The 22,513-nt window shown below is 36.2% G+C and overlaps 12 protein-coding genes across 12 annotated transcripts in view; 7 read left to right on the top strand and 5 right to left on the bottom strand.

Moving 5' to 3' along the window:
- Positions 1–554: 554 nt before the first annotated feature.
- On the bottom strand, positions 555–6,966 carry FDP41_010895 (uncharacterized protein; the record flags this gene model as incomplete). The annotated part of the gene is made up of 9 exons (XM_044701242.1): positions 555–3,658; positions 3,733–4,539; positions 4,590–4,605; positions 4,715–5,036; positions 5,270–5,682; positions 5,730–6,095; positions 6,141–6,454; positions 6,499–6,697; positions 6,745–6,966. The coding sequence occupies 9 exons, from the start codon at positions 6,964–6,966 to the stop codon at positions 555–557; spliced, it is 5,763 nt and encodes a 1,920-aa protein (XP_044567629.1).
- Positions 6,967–7,070: 104 nt separating this feature from the next.
- FDP41_010894 (uncharacterized protein) lies at positions 7,071–7,979 on the bottom strand (the record flags this gene model as incomplete). Its single annotated transcript, XM_044701241.1, has 4 exons — positions 7,071–7,123; positions 7,175–7,253; positions 7,311–7,443; positions 7,513–7,979. 4 exons carry the CDS (start codon positions 7,977–7,979, stop codon positions 7,071–7,073), a joined length of 732 nt encoding a protein of 243 aa, XP_044567628.1.
- Positions 7,980–8,051: 72 nt separating this feature from the next.
- FDP41_010893 (uncharacterized protein) lies at positions 8,052–8,658 on the bottom strand (the record flags this gene model as incomplete). The annotated part of the gene is made up of 2 exons (XM_044701240.1): positions 8,052–8,494; positions 8,556–8,658. 2 exons carry the CDS (start codon positions 8,656–8,658, stop codon positions 8,052–8,054), a joined length of 546 nt encoding a protein of 181 aa, XP_044567627.1.
- Positions 8,659–8,956: 298 nt separating this feature from the next.
- On the top strand, positions 8,957–10,174 carry FDP41_010892 (uncharacterized protein; the record flags this gene model as incomplete). Its single annotated transcript, XM_044701239.1, has 1 exon — positions 8,957–10,174. The coding sequence occupies one exon, from the start codon at positions 8,957–8,959 to the stop codon at positions 10,172–10,174; it is 1,218 nt and encodes a 405-aa protein (XP_044567626.1).
- A 788-nt stretch (positions 10,175–10,962) lies between these two features.
- Positions 10,963–12,107, top strand: FDP41_010891 (uncharacterized protein; the record flags this gene model as incomplete). Its single annotated transcript, XM_044701238.1, has 2 exons — positions 10,963–11,379; positions 11,427–12,107. The coding sequence occupies 2 exons, from the start codon at positions 10,963–10,965 to the stop codon at positions 12,105–12,107; spliced, it is 1,098 nt and encodes a 365-aa protein (XP_044567625.1).
- Positions 12,108–12,178: 71 nt separating this feature from the next.
- FDP41_010890 (uncharacterized protein) lies at positions 12,179–14,758 on the top strand (the record flags this gene model as incomplete). Its single annotated transcript, XM_044701237.1, has 1 exon — positions 12,179–14,758. The coding sequence occupies one exon, from the start codon at positions 12,179–12,181 to the stop codon at positions 14,756–14,758; it is 2,580 nt and encodes an 859-aa protein (XP_044567624.1).
- A 108-nt stretch (positions 14,759–14,866) lies between these two features.
- FDP41_010889 (uncharacterized protein) lies at positions 14,867–15,103 on the top strand (the record flags this gene model as incomplete). The annotated part of the gene is made up of 1 exon (XM_044701235.1): positions 14,867–15,103. The coding sequence occupies one exon, from the start codon at positions 14,867–14,869 to the stop codon at positions 15,101–15,103; it is 237 nt and encodes a 78-aa protein (XP_044567623.1).
- A 339-nt stretch (positions 15,104–15,442) lies between these two features.
- On the top strand, positions 15,443–17,030 carry FDP41_010888 (uncharacterized protein; the record flags this gene model as incomplete). Its single annotated transcript, XM_044701234.1, has 4 exons — positions 15,443–15,492; positions 15,587–15,664; positions 15,713–15,787; positions 15,845–17,030. The coding sequence occupies 4 exons, from the start codon at positions 15,443–15,445 to the stop codon at positions 17,028–17,030; spliced, it is 1,389 nt and encodes a 462-aa protein (XP_044567622.1).
- A 171-nt stretch (positions 17,031–17,201) lies between these two features.
- FDP41_010887 (uncharacterized protein) lies at positions 17,202–19,454 on the top strand (the record flags this gene model as incomplete). Its single annotated transcript, XM_044701233.1, has 3 exons — positions 17,202–17,445; positions 17,495–17,610; positions 17,661–19,454. 3 exons carry the CDS (start codon positions 17,202–17,204, stop codon positions 19,452–19,454), a joined length of 2,154 nt encoding a protein of 717 aa, XP_044567621.1.
- A 351-nt stretch (positions 19,455–19,805) lies between these two features.
- On the bottom strand, positions 19,806–20,207 carry FDP41_010886 (uncharacterized protein; the record flags this gene model as incomplete). Its single annotated transcript, XM_044701232.1, has 1 exon — positions 19,806–20,207. The coding sequence occupies one exon, from the start codon at positions 20,205–20,207 to the stop codon at positions 19,806–19,808; it is 402 nt and encodes a 133-aa protein (XP_044567620.1).
- A 386-nt stretch (positions 20,208–20,593) lies between these two features.
- FDP41_010885 (uncharacterized protein) lies at positions 20,594–21,064 on the bottom strand (the record flags this gene model as incomplete). Its single annotated transcript, XM_044701231.1, has 1 exon — positions 20,594–21,064. One exon carries the CDS (start codon positions 21,062–21,064, stop codon positions 20,594–20,596), a length of 471 nt encoding a protein of 156 aa, XP_044567619.1.
- Positions 21,065–21,204: 140 nt separating this feature from the next.
- Positions 21,205–22,513, top strand: part of FDP41_010884 (uncharacterized protein) — a gene marked incomplete at both ends in the record, with an annotated part of 1,356 nt that continues 47 nt past the window's right edge. Inside the window, one exon of the mRNA XM_044701230.1 lies at positions 21,205–22,513. This exon is cut by the window's right edge and continues 47 nt beyond it. Coding sequence (XP_044567618.1) covers positions 21,205–22,513 — 1,309 coding nt within the window.

Genomic DNA, 22,513 nt, shown 5'->3' with positions numbered 1-22,513 from the left:
TGTTTGGTTTATGTGTGTTTTCAGGGAGTCTGTTGTTAATTTCATTGAGCCCACCCTCGATGCTTTTGCAGTGAAATCCCTGAGTAGAGAGAAGGGAGCAAGCATGCTTAGATACCTCCCCCTCTGTTTGACACACAACGTACACAGGTTTGTGCTTGTGCAAAAGTCTGAAATTAGTGTCCAATGTTGAGTAGGGCAAGTTGACACAAGACTTCAATTGTTGGCGAATGCTCGAAATCTTGTTGCGATCGAACATCAACAATTTGTGGTGTGTCCTCACCATGTTGGTTACCTCTTGATATTACTACCTCTTGGAGGTAATCATCAATAGAGAACTGTTCTTCTCTTGGGGTGGCTTTCATGATGTTGTTTTTTCGGAAGTGAATTAATTTTCTGATCACATTCCATATCAGTACTGTTTGTGTGATTTAGATCACTCTTAAATTCGAGTAGTATGATCAATCACATCTATTTGCACAGCATCAGAGGACACTCACAAACTTGATTCCTCAAAAAGTGCACTTATCACGCATCAGATCGATGAGGGGTAGTTGTTAACAATTATTGTCGTGTTCCTCCCTATCACCTTCGAGAAAAAGCTCTTTCAACTTGTTCGCCAATTCCCTTAACTCTTCTGGAATAGATTCATCACAAGAACTCTTCAAATATTTATCAAGGATGACTTGCTCTCTGAGTTCCTTCAAACTCGAGTGTTCCATATTCTCTTTCAATGTCTTGGTTTGCAACATTTCAATAAGAAAACAAAAGATGGCTCTCAAATACTTGTATTCAGGTTCTGTTTTGTAATAATCCATTCTTGTGGGTTCATTCTTGTATTTTAACACCACATGTGAATGAAAATATTCTTTAAGAATTCTATTGAGATAGGGAATGAGTTCAGATAAAATTCTTGAACCTAAAAAGTCATCAAATTTGACTCCAAGTAGTTGAATGAGTTCAATGGTTCTCTGTTTCAGAACGATGGATGTTCTCTTTTGTAACAAGTGAGTCATGAGCATGGGCCACAGGATGTGAATGGATGATAAAATCTTATTTCCTGTAGAATGTTCGTCCTCTTCACGAATATTCGAATGTTCAAACATGGAAATTGCATGTTCAATGATCGTAAGGAAGGAAACACTATTGAGTAAGGAATTTTGTGAACTATTCATGAAATGTTGTAGTTTGAAGAGAATGGATTTGATAGTGGTAATTTCCTTTTCAGACAATTCCTTCTTTTCAGACAACTCTAAAGATTCTCTTTCTTGTTTCAAAATATTGAGTGTCTTGATAATATTTCCTAGAATTGAAAATAATGTTGGAAGTATTGTCTTTTTCAAGTTGGAAGACTCTACGAGTTGTTGTTGATCTATGGCTGCAAATACACTCTGAATGCAATCATCCACAATATTGACCATATTCAAATGAGTTAAACATTGTTCATAAGATGTTTCTCGCGTTGCAGGTAGGGATGTGAACCTCTTTCCAATCACATTGTATTCAAAGAGTGTATTTAACACTTGAGGAATGTGTGGATAAAGGGATAGATATTTCAATCGATATCTTATGTCATCAATCATGTAATCAAAATTAGTGGCCAATAAATACATGACACAATCTCTTGGGGATAATAAATCCTTATTGTTTGGATAAAAGTGTTTGGAGATTTCATAAATTGCCTTGAAACAACTTTGGCGAATGTGAATCGATGAATAGCCAAGTTGGTTCAGAATTGGGTATAAAATTTTAAGAAGAAACATGTCTCTTTCATCCTGATGATTTGGATTCACAAATTTAGCCACTGCACTGATGCATTCTAGAATTAAGCAATTCGTTTCTACTGAATCCGTTGACGTCTCTATGAGCTTTTCACTCATCGTATCAACAACGGTGTGAAGCATAGTTCTTGAAAAATCTTGAATGAATTCTTCGTGAGAAGATGCTTCTTGTAAGAGCCCTTCAAGTATCTGAATGAGCACTAAGATACTCTCATTTCTGTAAGAGAGACTTTCTGACGACTTGTTTCGTATTGAAAAGGCAATTGAAAGCAAATGTTCGATATATCTCTTTGAGAAAAGACCTAATTCTCCTCCTAACAAACGACAAATGGAATATATCACTTGTATCATTCGGTCATCCACAAAATTTAAGAAAATCTTTTTAGGAAAATGATTGTCTTCAGTAATGGGGCTGTAATGATCCATTTGTAACGAAAGCATGAGAGTCAGTGTGATTTCTGAAATTACTTCATCAGATGATATGAAATTCGCTCCTTTTTGTGATTTCAAAATGTACTCCATGTAGTTGTGAAATAATTTGAAGGTTACAATCTTTTCTTTTTCATTGGTGCTCCTACATAATGAAGGAATGCTCTTGACTAAAGTTAAAAATCGATTCTCTATTGAATCTGAATGCTCAATAAATTCAATATTATCTCTTCCTCCCACAAGTAAGCACTCCACAAGGACATCTACGGAATCAGACAGCGTGTGAGAGCATTCTTTTAAAATATTTGCACAATTTTCTAACATGCACTGTTGTATTTCCGTGACTTGATCGAACGTAACCGTTGAAGAATATTGTGCATAAATTTCAGTGCTGAAAATTTTTCTTAGGAATGGTTCAAACTTTTCAAATTTTGCTTTCACTTCTTTCTTTTTGTCATTATTAGCAAAAATCATTTGGGAAAGTTTTTCAATTGTGAGTAATGTTTCACCACTATTATCAGATTTTGTTACCTGTGACTCTGGTATAAATCCATTCAGAACGTCAGAACAATTCATGCATGTGACTGTTCCAAACAAGTCAAATGCAGCACATTGTACTGCTCTTGCAATATATGGTGGAGAAATGATGAGTTTTGATACTTGACTAATTAATCCTGGGAAAATACTCTCAATGATAATTTTAAAATTGTCATCTGGTAAATGATCTTGAGTTTTTCTGCATAGGGTCAATAGGTCACAAATAGTTCTGAGAGATGTCTCAACCAGAAGTCGGTTTCTTTCTTTCAATGCAACGTCCAACAATTTGCTTGCAAAGATACTAATGCTTTGAACGGTAAATAATTTAGAAGTATGAGAGTATGACACCCATTTGCAATTCACCAAGTCTCTAAATGCATTCATTAGTGACAGTTTGAGTTCTTCAGATGAAGCGACGGAAGAGCTATTTACAAAAATCTCTGATGTTGAATTATTGATATCATCCGAATAAATAATATGAATAATAAATAATGACTGGAATAGAGCAATAAATTTTTCTCCCTGTTCCATTGCTTTTAGCTTTCTAAAACAAGAGGACAAAGCGTCTAGAGTATTTTCTAGCACCACAGAAGGAAGCCCATTCGATGTTGCCTTCTTTTTCCGATAAATAAAATCTTTTTCCAATATCAACAGGAGTGGAAAGGTAATATAATCTAGAAACATATCAATATCTTGATTACAATTGCTAATAAATTTTGTAATATTTGTCAAGGTCGCGTTTAATTTTGCTGTTGTGGTTTCCGAGAGAGGATGAGTAACTTGTTGCAACAGTGTAGCTAATTCCGAGCATTTTGGTTTTAACTCTTCCCTAAAGAACTTTAGGGCATTAGTATCCACAGATGAAATCCTGCTGGAAATATTTCTGATTTGAGGCTCCGATGTATTATTATTCTCTGCATAAGATGATGGAGAGGATTGCGGAATCATTTTTTCTGGAAGAAACTTTTCTCTTTCGCTCTTCCTTTACCTTGCGTGTGGAAAGTGTGGTTGAAGACATCCAATTTTCTTTTTTGCTCCTCGATCAGGTTCAAGGTCCTCATCAGCTGGTTCTCTGGCTTGCATTTAGTGCTTGTTAAATCAACTGCTGATATTGGAAGGAAAGTGACTTCTCTCGTGAGTTTCGAAAGTGCTTTTCTCAATAGTTTTTTCTGTTGTTGAGATTCATCCTCCATAAATATTGGATTGTGAACGATGCTTATCATCGTATTTTCGCTCTGCTGAATCTTGGAAATGAAACTTTGATGCTTCAAGTGTTCTAAATCACGACGAGCTCTTTCTAGCTCAAGTTTCTCAGTTTGATCTCCCATAATAGATGGTAATCGTTTGGAAAAAGATGGTGTACGCGAGAGTTGACGTTGTAAGGTGTGTTTTGGGTGTCCGGATTCTGAAGGTGTCAAGCGCAATTTCTCTTCCAACTCTTTGCAAAATGTATCAAGAGTAATAATATCATTTCTCATCTTGTCGATAGTGTCCATATAAAGTTGTTCCTCATGGATTGCTTCCTCATATTTTAACTTGAAGTGTTCCAAATCTCTCAGCTGTTCTTTTAGATCCCTGTTCTCATTTTCAATATTTTGAATAGCAATTTTCAAACCTTCAATAGTGTCTCGTTCCTCCAATAGCTTTTGGAGCTTTTCTTGCAAATCAACAATGACTCTCGTCATTTCTTTTTTCTCTCGTTCTGAACGCTCTAATAACGGTTTTACAACATCACATGCCTCTAACTCCTTTTTGAGAGTTGAAACCCGTTTGGACAGAATAGAGTCTATTATCTCTATAAATGATTGAGATATAAGCAATAAATGGCTGTCATCTTGTACTTACTATCGTACGTTTCTGACTGTTCAGTGTTCTCAATATCAATCAATGAAGAAAAGACTTTATGACTAAAGTATCGTATGGTCTCTACTGGTAAAAATAGTGTCACTCTTATGAAACAATTCGCTTACAGACAATACATCCTCATGAGAGATTCCTAAAATGGAGATGAGCAATTGAGATAACTGCCTGAATGAAATATCCGAAAACTGGTGATATGAAACATAGGCCACATCTACTTTAGAATTAAGTAATAATTTTTCAATTTTTGATAGTTGTTTCTCCTTAGAATCCGAAGAATATGAATGAATGTGAAAAATTTGCAAAAATCTCGAAAGCACCGTTTCATAGGCTAGTGTTACAAATAGTAAGGCATGCTTGATATCTAAAATAATTTTAAAATTGTTTGTTGCCATCAATACATTAGCCTTCATGGTTAAACTGAATAATTTTCTGACATTTTGAGCAAAAATATGAAATTCAGATTGGCATTCCGTCATACAATCTGAAATTTTCCTGTAGTTGTTATCTGAACTCTCACTTTCTAAAACTATATTATTTATCACGTTCTTAATATATTGTATCATCTCCATTAGCGCATCCAATACACGAATGCATGGGTGCAAAATGACCGAAATATTTCTAAAAACTATGTAAATGAATGACATGTTTTACCAAAAACATACCCTGAAAACTTTGAAGATAATTCAAAAACATCATGCAATAAATTAGCTATTGAATAGGAGAGAGAAACCGCAATTTCAACAAAACTGTTTTCTGTTAGAGTTGCTTTTTGTATAGTATGTAGTAGACGATCAATAGCATATTGTATCTCAAACAAATATTTTACATTTGTAGATATTTCTTTTATACAATCAATACTACCGATTCTATAAATGTATAATTCTAGAATATAAATACACGACGAAAGGAAAAAGTGAGCCCTAACATGGTAATCCGTCGATGTCAAGTCAGGGCATGAGCAGCCCTCAAACATATGTCGAATAGCGCAAGCTAGTTTTTTTGAGGAAGAATCAATGGAATAGAATGTTTTCACCCATGATGCATGATCCTCCCAAAGTTTTTCTGGAAGAAATGACTGAGTGAACTTAATTATATATTGAGTACCATTGACTCTACACTTACATATAAAATGTCCTTTTGTTTAGTCAACAATTCAATATCTATTTTCATCAGCTCTTTTTTAATCTTCCAAGATCGAAAGTTACGTTCATCGTTGTTTAATCCCGAAATCAATTGTTCACTCGCTTGGTGACGTGAGATGTCAGAGTTCTTTCTGTCCAATTTAAAACATTCAATCATCTCTTCTCTTTCTTTAATCGTTTGTTGTAAGTTGATTAGACATTGTTCTAAATCGTGACAATATGCCTCTCTTTCAAAAAGCTCTGTCTGTATCATCTCTATTTCCTCCCTATTTACCCTCTCGAGATCAACATATAAATGTCTATAACATTCTAAATTCCGTAATTGTGTTGCCATTAGATTCAACGCCTTTGAAAATGTCATTTACGCTAATAATTGGAAAGCATTACCTACATTTGAATAGTCAGTGTTTTTCGTGATCAGTTCTTGAATTTTTTGCTTGTAATGAGTTTCGACATCCAAATATTCCAAACCTAAATCGTGTTTTTCGAGTTCACTTTCCTTGAGCATAATTTCGTCTAATTGTTCTTGAAGTTGTTTTACATGCTCCTCTGCAATTTCCTTATCTAATTGTAATTCTTCTACCTGAAGTTGCAGGTGTGCAATTTTATCTTCGTATCGATTTTTAACAATTGTCAATTCTTGTTCGATCTTATTTTTTTCCTCCTTCAGCGCATCAAATTTACTTTTATGCTCCAATAAAATAGCTACACAATTGCCTTGTAACAGTAATTTGATAACTTCAACTTACTATCAACATGTGGGTTTTCAAAATGTTTTTTTTCTCTTTCCAATCTTTTTTGATGAAGCTCCTCTAATTTCTTTTCTTTTATAGAGAGTCTATCAAGAAGATCCTTAATCGGAATTGAAGAATGTGATGAATCGTTGACCAGGTTGGAATTTTCATGTGCATGATTGGTTCTACGAGTTTCTTTTCTACATTTCAAACTCTGAGCCAACACAATTTTAAAATATCTGATCTATTCAAAAGACATACCTGCAAATGCTCACTTCGGTCCGATTGTTGTTGATGATCTTGAGAGAGTGTCGTTTGTATTCTCTCGTTTTTGCTAAGAGAAGATATTTCTGAGCTTTTAGTCATCACGACCAGTGGCTGCTCATCTGCCTCAATATGTGCTGAATGCCGTCGAGATGTTGTATTGATGGATTTAGGCTCATCATCAACACCTCCCATCGACGCATGAAGCGAACGATTCATTTTTTGTATTCCGAATTCGGATACATACCAACATTGCAATCCTATATGAATAGAGAGATAATTAGTAGTGAAATATTATTGGTTGAATTGTATTATTGATTACATCAGTTAAATACATAAGTATTATTATTTCGAATGAATTTAATATTTCGAGGACCTTTAAAACATCCAAGTTTTAGACACCACCACAACAATCATTAAAACATACCATTGTACCCCACAATGTAGTTGCTTCCATCTCTCGGAGTTGTTTGTTGCATTGCTATCAGGACAATGTCATAAATCCACTTTAAATTAGAATTTGGTCAAAATTAAGGCTATTGAGCACGTTGGCCAATACTTACCAAAATGCCAAATCCACCAAATGTAAATAATTTAAATAATCCATAACCAACGTGACCAAGATAGAATCGATCAATTCCACAAATTCCAAAGAAAACACTGAGTGCCATAGCTATGGAGAAGTAATAACCGTTTCTGCATCAAGAATGTTGTCATAATGTTAACGTATAATAATGTGAAAGTTTAACTCTCTCAATCACGTACGTATAAAAGCATGAAATTTCCTTGTAAAAGGTTCTATCTCCGCTACATGTCACACCATCACGAGCAGTGCAAGACACTTTTACAGTATTATTTGGTTGGCAACCTTCGAATTCATAAGTCTTGTTTGAAATTGGTGGAATGACACAAGAAAATTGCGTTCCATACAGATCATCACAAGGAGGAATTACATCTCCCTCTCTATTTCCAACACTTGTGCTACTTAGTATTCGGAATGAGTTCATGTTCGAATTTGGTGAATATTTACTGTCTTCATAATATACAGGAACAATGTTCGATGCGGTCAATTCATCTCTTACAAAAGATGCCACGATTTTGTCAAACATGATGGTCGTGTGTATGGCTACAAGAAGTAAAATCGTTGAAAATAGCAAGTTGACATTGTTGACTGCTCTCGTTTTCGTCATATTGGTTCGCAAAGGTGATTGTCGTTTTGTAAAAGCAAACATTTTTTTGATTTGTTTTATTTCTGATGATGTAATCCAAAAACCCAACATTTGTTGATGGTGTGTTTACATAATTTAGTGGACAATGATGCCAATATCGGTTTTAGCAGAACGAATGGCAGCCAAAACATCTTCCTTTGTGACTTGAGGTTTGCTTGCCAATTCTGCGAAAATCTTGCTGCTTTGTGGGTGTTTTGCCTTGGTTAAAACTTCGCTAATAGTAGTATAGAAAGACTTTGGTGCTTCAACGCCCAATAAAACCATTTCTTCCAAATAGTTAACAGCTCTCAATGGGTTAGTATCAAAGAGACAACATCCAATCAACATTGAAAATGTTTCAACATCAGGTACAATATTTTCAGCTCTCATTTCTTCAAACATGTATTTGGCCTTATCGGATTGAGCATTTTCAACACATTTCCAAATAATTTCATTGTAGTGATCGACCGTGATTGGCATTCCCATATATTTGAGAGAAGCAAACTTTTGGATAGCAACATCAGCTTGTTGAGCTCTCACTAACAACAAATAAAAATATCCGATTCGAAAATGTTATATTATAACAGGAATGATACATACCTGATGGATTTGCTTCGAATCGGACGTATCTGACTTGTTGGGCGGAAGTGGCCGATAAAAATTTGTTATTCTTCACAGCAAAACGAGAGAAGCGAGAGAGCATTTTTTTGCGATATTTTTGAGATGTTTACAACAAAGAAGAAGCCCCGTTCTCTTCCAAGACGCTTTGCTGCTGTTGTTGTGTGTACTCACCACAATGGGTCTCAATAGAATGAAGACTGCTTGTCAGTGGTAAATGTTAGCTTTTTGCTTGGAAATATGCATCAGAAACCACTACTCTTTGTTATCACCAAATAGATATTTACCTCATAAAGAATATTGAAAATCAGGTCCTGATTAAGCCAAATTTTAGGAACAATTCCGAAAACACACAAGCCATCAAAAAAAACGCTTCCATCACCATGAACAAGAAGAGTATTGAAGATATTAACCTATCTGGAAAGAGAGTGCTCGTACGAGTTGACTACAACGTTCCTATCAAGAATGGTATCATCAAAGACAACACCAGAATCAAAGAAACCATTCCTACTTTGAAATACATTCTCGATCACGGAGCAACACAAATTGTTTTAATGAGTCATCTCGGCAGACCTGACGGTAAGGTTGTTCCCGAAGCATCATTGGAGCCTGTTGCAAAAGAATTGGAAAAGTTATTGGGTGATTCAGTTAGATTTGCAAAGGATTGTGTTGGTCCAGACTCTGAGAAGGCTGTTCTTGAAGAGAAGGCAAAGATCGTATTACTTGAAAATCTCAGATACCACCCAGAAGAAGAGGTGCTAAAGGGAACCTCGGATGAAGCAGTTGAAAAGTTTAGAGCTCAGTTGGCCAAGTACGGAGACGTTTATGTGAATGATGCTTTTGGTACGGCTCACCGTCCACACTCCAGCATGGTTGGATTGAAGAGATTGGGAACTTGTGTTTCTGGATTTCTATTGAAGAAAGAGCTTGATTATTTCCGAAAGGCTTTGGTTGAACCACAACGCCCATTTGTTGCAATTCTTGGTGGTGCAAAGGTCAAGGATAAGATCAAGTTGATTGAAAACATGTTGGACAAAGTTGATGAGATGATTATTGTCGGAGGAATGGCTTTCACTTTTAAGAAAGTGTGTTTTGGTGTCTCAATAGGAAAGTCTTTATTTGACGAGGAGGGATCAAAAATCGTGGAAGGTTTGCTCGAGAAGGCAAAGAAGAATGGTGTCAAACTTCACTTCCCAATTGACCACGTTTGTGCCAATGCCGTAAACGATACTGCTGAGAAGACTGTTTACACCGATGAGCAAGGTATTCCTGATGATTTGATGGGATTGGATATTGGCCCACAATCTGTTGAATTGTTCAAACAAGTTATTCTTCGTGCAAAGACCTTGGTTTGGAATGGCCCAGCAGGTGTTTTCGAGATTAAGCAATTTGCAACAGGTTCAGTTGGTTTGTTGGATGCTGTTGCAACTGCAACTGAAAAAGGTTTAGTTTCAATTATTGGAGGTGGTGACACTGTAAGCTTGGTTTGTAATTATGGAGCTCAAAATAAGGTGTCTCACATTAGTACAGGAGGAGGTGCTTCCTTGGAATTGTTGGAAGGCCGTAAACTTCCAGGAGTTGAGGCTCTTGATGACAAGTAAACTCACAAGGCAGAAGCCATGACGCACTTTTGTTGGTCAGTGTACTTTCTCAAATCATTTTAAAAACTGTTTGTTAAACAAATAAAAAAATGAAAAAAGAAGAGAGAGAAGCTTGCTGGAAAGCCAAAGAACTTCTCTTTGAGTGTTTAGATCAAAACAAAGAGGATATTTCGAAATGTGAAATCGAATTTATGAAATTGCAAAATCTTTGTCCGGAGTCATGGGTCAACCGTTTCATCGGAAAAAGAAAATTTGATAGAGAAAAAGAAGACATCATCAAAAAATGGGGCGACCGCTACGTAGAAGAACGAAGACGAAAAGTAGAAGCATTTCGTCGTGGACCAGAACAGAAAAATAAACAAGACGAAGAATTCTAGACGAATTTCTGATGACAACCCTTGCGATACATTTGGCTGCATATTATTTCCACAATTTAAGCAAAAGGGGTCGGTCAGATCGGAGAAGAATGTCCTATTGCATTAGGTTTTTGACAAATTGACCGAGCTCTTCGTCCGTGTAAACCTAATGCAATAGGACATTCTTCTCCGATGTCTGACCACACACACCACATTATTTAAGAGCCACTCACTACTCGAGTGGCATTGGGCTCTTCCCTGGTTTCCACACTCTTCAAGTGTCTAACGAAGCTTGCAAGATCAGTGTTGGTTCAAAGGTATGATTTTAATTTAGGCGCCAAAATTTCTAACCCGCCAAACAAATACAAAAAAAAATTGTTGACTTTACCTTCCTTTAAAGAAATTGAAAAACTCTGTAGTAATTCCATCAAAATGTCGGATTTAACGACTCTTCCAAAAGGACCTCCTTCCAAGAGATCATCACTCAGCTCGGTTGGCTCAAGTGATGGCACTAACGATTTTTCATTAGGGCTCAATTTAGGTAAAAAGAAAACAAAAAAATCAAACATGATATTTGGGGGAGGAAGCTTTAATGATGTATTTGCAAATGATAATGAAGATAGTGACAACTCGGAAACGAATGAAGACCTCACCTCTATTGGAGGTCTAAATTTATTAGGAAATAAGAACAAAGCAGGATCCACCAAGTCGTCGAGAAGAAATTCAACAAAATCTTCCAAAAGTAACGGATCCAGTGAGTCCACAACGTCACTCACCAAGTTAAACTTTGATATATTTGGAAAAAAGAATTCCAACACCAATACCGATGAAACAATTTCTTCCTCTGGGGTGAGTAACTCTATTGAGATTGAATAATACATGATTAAGCTTTTTAGTTTTCAGATTTTGATGATGATGAAGTTGGAGAGATGCTTGGATTGGATGATATGTTACCAAACACAAGTAAAAAAAAGAAAGACAAAAAGAAACATTCACCCAAAAATTCCACTTCAGAAACCTATTCTTTTGACACCACACGAACAAAAAGACCAAGCTCCAGTAAAAGACCGAGCGGATTTTCTCCTCCTGAGCCTACCACAGAGTCAAAGCATGATAAAAAGAAAAGATCTTCCAAATCAAGTGACGATTTCGATTTTGAAGAGGACAAAATGTTGGAAGAACAAGAAAAAGAAATAATGAAAATCAAAGAAAAAGAAGAAAGAGAGAAAAAAGAAAGAGAAGAACGGGAAAGAAAAGAAAGAGAGGAAAGAGAAAGATTTGCAAGAGAAGAGAAAGAAAGGCTGGAGCGAGAGGAACAAGAACGTAAGGCAAAAGAGGAACAATTACGGCTTGAAAGGGAAAAGAGAGAACAAGAAGAACGTGACCGAAAGGAACGAGAATTAAGGGAAAAGAGGGAAAGAGAAGAGCGTGAACGGTTGGAAAGAGAAGAAAAGAAAGAAAGGAACAAGAAAAACAAGAACGGGAACGACAAGAAAAAGAAAGAAGGGAAAAGGAGGAAAAAGAAAAGAAAGAGAGAGAAGAGCGTGAGAAGCGAGAACAAGAGGCAAGAATTGTAAAAGAGCAAGAGGCAAAGGAAAGAGAACGTAAAGAAAAAGAACGACAACAAAAACAGCAATATGCTTTCGAAATGCAAGAAGAGGTCATAGAAAGCGACTTTGAGGACTCCATCAAGGAGATTGAGCAACCACGAGCAGAAGAAACTGACGTGGAAAACTTTACAGATTTTGAAGACACTTCAAATAATACAGCGGAACATCACAATGTTGAGGAAACTGTGGAAGAAGAGGAGGTACCGGTATTTGACGAGGATTTTGATTTTTCAGCAGATCCTGTGGAAGAAATGAAAAAGTCATTGACATACCTAGATCCAGAGGATCCACCAAGACCTTCGAGATCATCAAATACTTCCTCTAATAACACTATGACATCAGCTAGTGTGAAGCTTCCAGCATCACCAATTAAGGACACTGATAGCTCCATGCAATCTCCAAAACGAGATATTTCAGGAGCTACAAAACAAAATCAAGAATATGTTGTCATGCAACGGAGTTTAGTGAAAGAAGATTTAGAAAATATTTCAGGCATCTTCAAGCAAGAATTCAAGCAAGAATTCTCTGAAGAGAGAGCAAAATATCTTTCTCAAATCGAAGAATATCAAAAAACTATTGAAAGACAAGAGGTTCAAATCAAAGAGTTTCAAAAAAAGCTTCTTGATCAGGAACTCAAAGAAAAAACATTATTGAATGAGCTTCGACAAGAGCAAGAAGAAATCATTCACAGAATGAAAATTAATTTTGACCAAGAGAAACAAGCAACCGTGAATAATGTTCGAATAGAATATGAATCTACCATACAAAAATCCCAACTTAAAATCGAACAACTAAAGGAGGAAGTAAAACAACGTGATTTACGGTGGCAAGAGGAAAATGAAGAGTTTTTAAGGAGACTCGCAAGAGAGAAAGAACGAACGGATCTTACTATTGCCACCGAGATGGAAAATATGAAAAGACGAACTCAAATGGAGATTGACCAACTTCACAAGTTACATGAAATTGAAAAAGCTGCTTTGATTCAACGCCAAAAAGATGAAATTGAGGAACATAAACGTATTTTGAAAGAAGAGCTTCAATCGAAGATGAAACACGTTGAGGTAGAGTCCTCTTTGAACGATTTAATCAAGAAAGTGGAAGTTAATGCTCATTCTGTAGAAACGCTTCACAACAGGCTCTATGAAGATCAAATGAAGCTGCTTAAACAAAAAGAAGATCACTTGCTGGTAAGAGAACGATTAATTGCCGAGAGCGAAAAACATATCCAAAAGCAAAAGGAGGAAACCAATGCAGAACGGACACGTATTCAAACATTGTTTGTAGAAATGGAAACAAAGATGCAAGGAATTCAGAAAAATTATGAAGAGGAACGCCTTTTGACAATGAAGAAAGACAGAGAGCTTGAAGAAAAGAAACGAATCTTTGAAAAAGAATATGAAGCAAAGATGAAGGAAATTTATGGAATGAGAGAGGCTCTCGATGAGGAAAAGAGCAAATTCATTGTGGAAAGACAACAATTCATGGTTGAAACTCAAGAAGAAAGATCCAGGCTTTCAAGAGCTCAAAAAGAAAATTTGGCAGAACGCGAATCAGCAAGAATTGAACATTCAGCACGAATGAAAGATTTATTTGAAAAGGAAGCAAATTTATCTGCGGAGAAGAAAAATTTAGAAGAAGAACGAAGACTCATCAAAGAAATGAAAGATCTCATTGAAAGGGAACGTAAAGATATCGAGGAGTTAAAAACAACTCTTGTGAAGGAAAAAGAAGCCCTTTACCACCAACATGAGGCTGTTTCTCAAAAGATGATACAGGTACAGACTGATGCTGAGCATATATCAGCAAAATATCACGAAATTATGAAGGAAAAAGCCGAAATAGAGAAGATGAGAAACGAAGCGGAAGCTCTCAACAGAAATTATTTATTGGAAAAGAAGAACCTTAAACAATTAGAAAAGCAATTACAAGACCAAAGAAAAATGCTTGAAATCGAACGACTGGAGATTACCAAAACTAGAAAGCAACTAGGTGTCGAAAAGGCTGAGATTGCAGCTCGATCAGAAAGAATTAGAAAGACCGAAATGACTCTCAATGAACAATTGAAATTTATGAATTTGACTTCATGTGTGGAAAAGGATGTCATGGACGAAGAAGAAGAGATTTCTCCACCAAGGAACCGAAGACATTCAAGAGAACGAGACTATTCTGACAAATCAGATCAGCTGTCGTATGCAGACAATGTGAGCCATCATAGCAACGATAGTCCTGCTGCAAATGAGAGAAGGTATTCTACTCCAATACTCGAAAAAAGAAGAGAAGACACCACAAGACCTTCCACATATTCCGGAGGATGGATTTCTTCAGCCTACTATGACGTCGATGACATGAGAAATGAATGGAAAATTAAGGAACAACAAAAGTTTTTAGACCAGATCAGTTTGCAAAAGAAGGTTTTTCTTGGTAGCAACCCAGTCGAAATGAATTCGATGGAATCATCCACCTCTATTCCAGTCTCTTCAAGTTGCAGCAATCCTTTTCAAGGCTCTTCACTCAATTCACACTTTACTCCCTTACAGCCAATGGACAACACAATCACCACACTTTCCAGCCAAACCAACTCTCCTCTTTCCACACAAAGGCAAGAATCTGGTTTGTAATTTGAACTCTGCTCTCAAAGAACTCTCAAGTTATTTTTGGAGGCTAGTTTTCATAATTTTTGTAAAATTATTAAAAAAAATAAGTTCATTCACGTTTTACCCTTCACCATGCAAATCAACATCAAGACCTTGTCAGGCGGTATCAACAAGTTGGATGTGGAAGAAACAGACAAGATCACCTATCTGAAACAACTCATTCAGGAAAAGGTCGGTATTGCTGTACCCCAACAAAGACTCGTCATGAACGGAAAGATTTTGCCTGATGACAAGACTGTGAAAGATGTTGGACTTAAGGCCGGAGATACTGTTCAATTGATTTTGCAATTGAAGGGAGGATGTTTTTAAATTGATGCTGAATGTTATTCACTGAATAATTTATTTTCTGAGCTTTGATGATCATCAGTGTACGTCATCACAATAAATCCAAAAAATTGTATACAAGTGATGATGATCATCGTTCACGAGACTGTCGCGACAACAAATGATTTATTAGAATGGCAAATTATTTGTTTTATTTTGTCTTCTCTGTCCATTCCAAATAATTTCCGTGGTCAACTTTTTAATATGAGTCGTATGAGTCCAGCGCTCCGTTACTTCAAGGTTCATGTAATCACGATCATATCAATTCAACAATGATTACTGCATCTCTTGTATCGAATGAACTTCAAACGCAACAACAAAAAAATGGCTCAAGTCAATATTTTGGCTTACACAGCACTTCGATGGTTCTTTGAGTAAGTGTTCATCATGCCGTCATGTGTATGATTCCAATCAAAACACACATGGTCACGACCATTCGGAACAATCATGCATGATCAAAAAACATAGATTTTGCATTAGCTTGTTCTATGCAAATGTAAGCGTAAAAGGAACAGAAAACATTCCAAAGAAGGTTCCAGTTATTTTGTATGTATACTTGTTGTTTGATGAACTATCAACTTACATGACCAACAGCACTGTCAATCATTACAATGGTCTTGTGGATGGTGTGATCATTTATTCACAAGTGAGCAAAAGAATTGTAAGAAGGTAAGACTGTCGAATGATATATAAACACAATGATGATGATCTGACAGCTGTTATTAGTGTCGCAAAAGCAGAACTTTTTAAACTACCTTTATTAGGAACTTTCCTTAAATTATTAGGAACAATTCCAGTGGTTCGTCAACAAGATATCACTAAAGATGAGGAGGAACAAAGAAGACAAGCCAATCAAGCAGCAATTAATGCAATGGCTGAAGTATTAAAATCAAATGATTGTCTTGTAATATTTCCTGAGGGAACCAGTCACAACAATTCAACTTTGACAAAGATTAAAACAGGTTTTGCTAGAGCAGCATTACAAGCTCTAGATTCTGATGAACATATTTCAAAGGTGATTGTAGTACCTGTAGGATTGAATTATGATTCCAAGAATGAGTTCAGATCGGATGTTTTTGTTCAATTTGGAAAACAAATTATTATTGATAGAACGCACTTGACAGAATTCAAAAAAGATAGTACCAAGTTATTGGACAGTTTAGCTGATGTTGTACGAAAAGGAATGCAACATGTGACTGTTGTTGCAAATGATCCTGAAACAATCTCTGCTGCACATATTGCAAGATCATTGGTGAGAAAAAGATCCAATCCTTTGTCACAAGAGGAATACATCTTTCTTACTCAAAAATTTATTGATGTATTTGAAACACAACAAGATGCCAAACAAGTATTTACTACTTTGAAACAATTAAGCTCACATATGAGATTATTGAATATGAAATATTCAGAACTTTCAATGAGATACTTTTTTATTCGAAAACTTTTGACACTTCTTCTCACATTACCAATTACACTTCCTGGATCAATTTTCCATTTACCAGTGGGGCTTGTGAGCAGTTATTTTGGAAAGAAGATATCACATGGATATAGAGATCAAGAAGCTCATTACATTTTAATGATGATGATTTTCCTTTTACCATTGTATTATATTTTCACAGCAATCATTCTCACCATCCTTTTTAGCTTTAAATTTGCTCTTATTTGTGCTCTCTTATTGGCTGTGAGTGGAGTGATTGCCGTTCATTTAAGACCTGTTGGTTATACCATTCATTTGTTCAAATCATTTGCCAAGTTATTACTTGTGAACAGAGAAGAATTATTAAGAATTCAAAAACAGTTGAGAGCAGATCTTCCTCCACTCATTGCCAAGCACATGAAAGAGGTTCTTTCTAGAGGCATTTTGGATGAAGAAATTGAGAGTCGATGTCAAAGCTATCTCAAGATGCAATAAATTCGATCAGCTGTATATATGCATTCAACCAAATTGGTTCCAATCATTTCAGGTAACAATAAATCCGGATCAGCTGTGTCTTCCACGAGTGATTTCGTTTCAGAAAGGTTGCAGTCTCTCTAGGTGGTTTTTCCCATCTTTTTTTTTTAAATTCAATTTTATCAAAAAAAAATGAGCAGCGGAGCAGAAAAGGTCTCATCATCCTCCACACAAAATACATCATCTTCGGAAAATACTTCATCACTCCAACAACAGGAAAAGATGAAGGAGTTGGTTTTAAAATTTCTACAACAAAATGGATTTCAACGATCGGTGAAGGCTTTGGAAGAAGAATTGAACGGTCTTCCTTCTGGACAGAGTTTAGTCACAACAGATATTTCGGAATTTGCTTCTACGTACGATCTAGGATCTGCCAGTAAGTGTTATTTATTATAGTATTATAAATTATTAACCTAATAACTTAGATGGTGAAAGTGAAGTGATCAACAGTTTTATCAGCGATAGACAAGGCGGAAAGGGTTATTTGCAAGCTTATCAATCTCTTACCGACTGGGTTTTTTCATCACTTGAAATTTATAAGGTTCGTATTTGTTTTTTAAGTTGTGAAAAATACATTAATCTTTTAAATAGAATGAACTTGTTCAAGTATTATATCCTGTGTTTGTTCACTGCTATTTGGAGCTTGTAAACAAGGGACATATTGAGGAAGCAAGAAAATTTTTAAACAAGTACAAGAATCAACATTCACATTTCCACTATGATGAAATTTTGACTCTTCAAAGTCTTCAATCTCCAGAAATAATGGCACAAAATGAGTTTTCTAAAAGATTATTGTCTCATAAGTTTATCATCAGACTTAGTGAAGCCAGTTTCCATTTATTAATGAAGTTCTTGCAGGATTCATCCGAGCTAAAATTATTATCTATTTTAAATCAGTATGTCAACTTTAAGACATACAAAGGTCAACCAAGTTTACAGGCACCTGCCATGATAGACGGAATTTTATTAATGGATCACGATATCAAAGCTCAGCAGCAAAAGAAAAAACGAAAGGCCACTTCTGACGAGGTGGAGGGATCTGAGGACGAGGATCTGACTGAAGATGACGAGGATGAGTTAGAAGCAATATTTGGAAAAAACAAAAAAATCAATTGGGAGGTTGAAAATAGAGAAAAAGAAGAAGCATTAGCCTCTGTTGTCACCGTTCCTGAAACCCCAATCGCTCCTCAACCAAGTAGAAGAGGAAGAAAGAAAAAAGGATCAACAACAGCTGCACAAACAGAAATTAAGAAACTAATAGACATTGCTAAGGAGCAAGTCCCTATATGTCCTTCAGTGTGTTTCTATACATTTTTCAATTGTAGCTCCAATTTGAATACTGTTGAAATTGGTACAAACTTTGAACACAAACCATCGAATTACTTTATTGAGGATGGAGATTTTGCTCCCCAATATAACCTAAGGAATGGACCAGTAATTGCTGCTGGATTTTCTGATTCCACAATTAGATGTTGGAACTGGCGTATTCTTAATGGCACTATTCCTAACACAAAGTCGTATGCGAGAAGCTCTGAAAACATCAATTCAGATGAAAACGAAAATAGAGAATGTCAATATGAAACTCTTGTTGGTCACTCCGGACCAGTGTACTCCTTATCTTTCAATTCAGACCAACAATGGCTACTTTCAGGTAGTGAGGATTGCACAGCTCGTTTATGGAGTGTTAACAATTCTGAATGTGTGGTTGTTTACAAAGGCCATCAATATGCAGTTTGGAATGTCTCTTTCAGCCCAACAGATTATATGTTTGCAACAGCATCTCATGATAGAACTGCAAGACTATGGGTTACAGACCGAGTTACCCCCGTAAGAGTTTTAGCAGGACATTTGTCTGATGTAGAATGTGTAAAATTCCATCCAAATTGTAATTATGTTGCTACCGGTTCAAGTGACAAAACTGTTCGTCTTTGGGATGTTCAAAATGGAGAATGCATGAGAATGTTTATTGGACATCATGGTTCTATCAACACACTTGCTTTTTCTCATGATGGAAGGTATTGTGCGTCTGCAGGAGATGACCAACAGGTGATTGTGTGGGATATCGGCTCTGGTAAAATAGCCTACAAGTTTATTGGACACACTGGTTCAATTTGGTCTCTAGATTTTAACAGAAACGATACATTCCTTGCATCTGCCTCTTTAGATTGCACTGTGCGAGTGTGGTCCATGTTTGACACTATTGACACTGGATCTTCTGCAGAATCGGCTGCGCAAATCCTGAAAGAAAAGAAATTAGAGCTGAACAAGCACAAAATAATTTCAAAAGAGCCTTACAAAACCTATTATACCAAACAATCACCAGTGTATTCCCTCAGGTTCACACAACAAGATTTTGTTGTAGCGAGTGGTGTTTTCAACTTCTAGTTACGCCCTAAAGATTTAAAGGTCATTAAAATCTAGAATGTTAAGGAATAAATGAATTTATTACAATTTACGGTGTAATGGTTGGTCATGAATACAGTGTGTAAAAGGAAGAAAGAGCTGGTGGAAATCTGTTATTATGGTAAATATTATTTTGCAATCTGTCGAGCAAAATGGAGAAAAAGCGAAAGAGAAAATTGGAGAAATAAAGGTAAAAGGCAATGTGAAATGTCAAAACCATTGATGAGACTTTTGGGAGTACTGAGGGTGTAAAGTGAAGATGTCATTCCGGATATTGTCATCATCATCATTGACTGTAGTACGGTCATGTGAGATTATGATTCGAATGACCAATTATTGGTTTTTACAGCCATTACCTGGAGTTCCCGATGATGGTTTGACATCTTCTTTTGTTCTAGAAAGTTTCTTTCCTTCCAAAACATCTTGAGCCGAAGCTACAATTCCATCAAACTGACCCACAGCGACTCCATGTCGAGCCAATTCGAGGGCCTTCTCAGCACCCTTCTCCTTATTAAACTGTATTACTGCCGAGCTGAAAACTAAAGCATTGGCTTTGATCACATCAATGGAGGCAATACCTCCGCTCACCTTTTCAAAGAATTCTCTGATTTGTTTTTCTTCGGCAACAAAAGGTAATTCAAAAACGACTATTGTTCGTTTCAAAATTTTTTCTCCTTCCTTTTCTTGTAGAATTTCTTCGAGTTTTTGTTTTATAAGATTTCTTGATGTGGACATGAGTTGGTTGCAATATGAGACAATAACACTTGTTGAAAGAATAATAATTGATGATAATGATGACGGAATGAATTCCTTGATGGTGAGATGTCTGATGATATATGATACCAATATAAATATATTCTTAAATTCAGTGCGACGGTGTGGAGTATGATGATGACAATGATGTTGTGTGAAAAGCAGACTTTCACTTCCGTAAAGTGACCACGTACGTGATGATTCAAAGTATAAATTTTGGTGGAGATGGACAATATATTTGTTTCCTGAAAAAACTACGTGGGTGTTGCTGTTGTTGCTCTGATGATGACGGTTCCCAGTACCGAGAAAATGACAGCGCACTCGATGATGACTTAGTATTTTTTTGATTTAGACAACTGACATTCCGCTCACCATTCGCTTTGCATCATCTTGTTACATTCCTCTACCAATGATTCGTATTCACCACCATCATGATGATGGCAATCAACAAATTCAAAGACAAAACGATCATGGTCGGTAAGACTTTTCAGAGTTCTTTTAGGCATCGGATCACCCGATTCCATTGTATCCTCCCATTGAAAGCCTTCCTCCTCTTGTAATGAAAGCCTGAAATGATGACTTTCTTCTTCCTCTTCTTTGAGCTTTATCAATGATGGCTCTTGTTTTATAACTCCCATACGACTATTGCTTCTGGAAAAGAGAATTTCATCCTCTGGTTCCGTTGAATCCTCTAACCCTTGCTTCTGAATGGTTGTTTTTCGTTTTTTCAAAGCAGAGAGTGATGAAGGAATACCCATGAGAGGACTTTTTGGGTCTGAGCAAGGAGGCTGCATGGATTGAGAAGTGCTTGAGGCTGTTGTTGCACTTTTGCAAGACATGAAAGAATAGTAAGGAAAGAGAATGCAAACGAAAGTTTTTTTTAAGCAGAACATCCAATATGTAAGCCTCACACCTCAAAAAAAGTTGAACAAAGCGCAACTTTAAAAAACTAGCCGTTACAAATATTGAATATTTAAAAATGTTCAATCTTCATTATCGTGGACTCTCTGGCAGTCCTTCCTCTCGACTCTCGGAATCACAACAACAGCTTTCACCACTTTCAATGTCGTTTGGAGAGGATGAGAATTTGTTCGAGTTTTGTGATTCTCCGCTTTTGGATTTCAAAAGTAAAAGCAACACTCTGTTTGATACCACTGATTCATCATCATCAACAAGCTCCTCTCATTCTAAAGAATCAATGAAGAAAGCATCCTCCGAAAATCCAAAGCCTGCAAACCTTCAAACAAAAAAGAAAAAATCAGTAAAAAAGAAATTGAAAGTGGAATTTAAAGATCTCGAAAGCTCATCATCCGAAACAGATGATGAGGAAAAGAAGATCAAAGCACCACTCCCGAAAAAGAAAAAAGTCGAGACAAGTACAGCTGTACCCGAAAAGAAAAAGAGTTTATCGAGACAATTGAAAGAAATGATCCAAGAGGTGAAACAAAGAGTGAGGCTTGAGCAACAAGAGACGACCGATGATTTTCAAGTCAGTGAGGACGAACAAGATTATGTACTTCCATCGTTCAGTCAAGAATTAATCAGTAGTGAGGATGAAATGGAGAAGAAAAAGAGAAAAAAGCCTCATAGAAAGAAACAAATGGCCCAGTCATTGATGATATTCTCTGACATTCACTTTGTGGTTTCATCATCTCTTGTAGAGAACGATAAAGAGGCTGTGGATCGAATTATCAAAAAAGAGAATGGTACAATTATGCGACAGTTATCCTCAGAGCTGATGGATACTTATGTGAACAAGAAAATTATATTAATTAGTGAAAAGTCATCAACCAAACCTACTTTCTTAATTGCACTGTTACTTGATATTCCTATTCTAAAGCCACAATGGATATTTGACTGCTCCAATCAAAATAGACTCCTACTTGAAGATCAAGAAATTAAGAAATATCTTGTAGATAGAGGTTCATACCGATTAAGATCTAATCCCTCCATTCAGCATGTTGAAAAACAAACTTTTAACCAATCGCTTTTGTGCTGTAAGACTGAAAACAGAATTTTCTATGGCTGTAAGGTAAAGATTATTGACAACTCTGAGGATCAGTCTCTCACAACAGGTTGGAGTGGAATTTTAAAAGTAGGAGGCGCTCAAGTGGAAGAGTATTTGGAAAATCAAACAAACGAAGGATCTAATTTTATATTTGTGAAGGATGGTAATGAAGTTCCACAAGAAATAATGGAAATGGCAACGCAAAGAAAGTTGCCCATTCTTGACAGAGAGAGTATTTTGAAAATTGTGATAACTTTGGAAAGAGAATTTTCTCCAGAGC

Source organism: Naegleria fowleri, assembly GCF_008403515.1.
Source record: "Naegleria fowleri strain ATCC 30894 chromosome Unknown tig7, whole genome shotgun sequence".
NCBI classification, from domain to species: domain Eukaryota; phylum Heterolobosea; class Eutetramitea; order Acrasida; family Naegleriidae; genus Naegleria; species Naegleria fowleri.
This window is presented reverse-complemented; position numbering and strand designations above follow the sequence as displayed.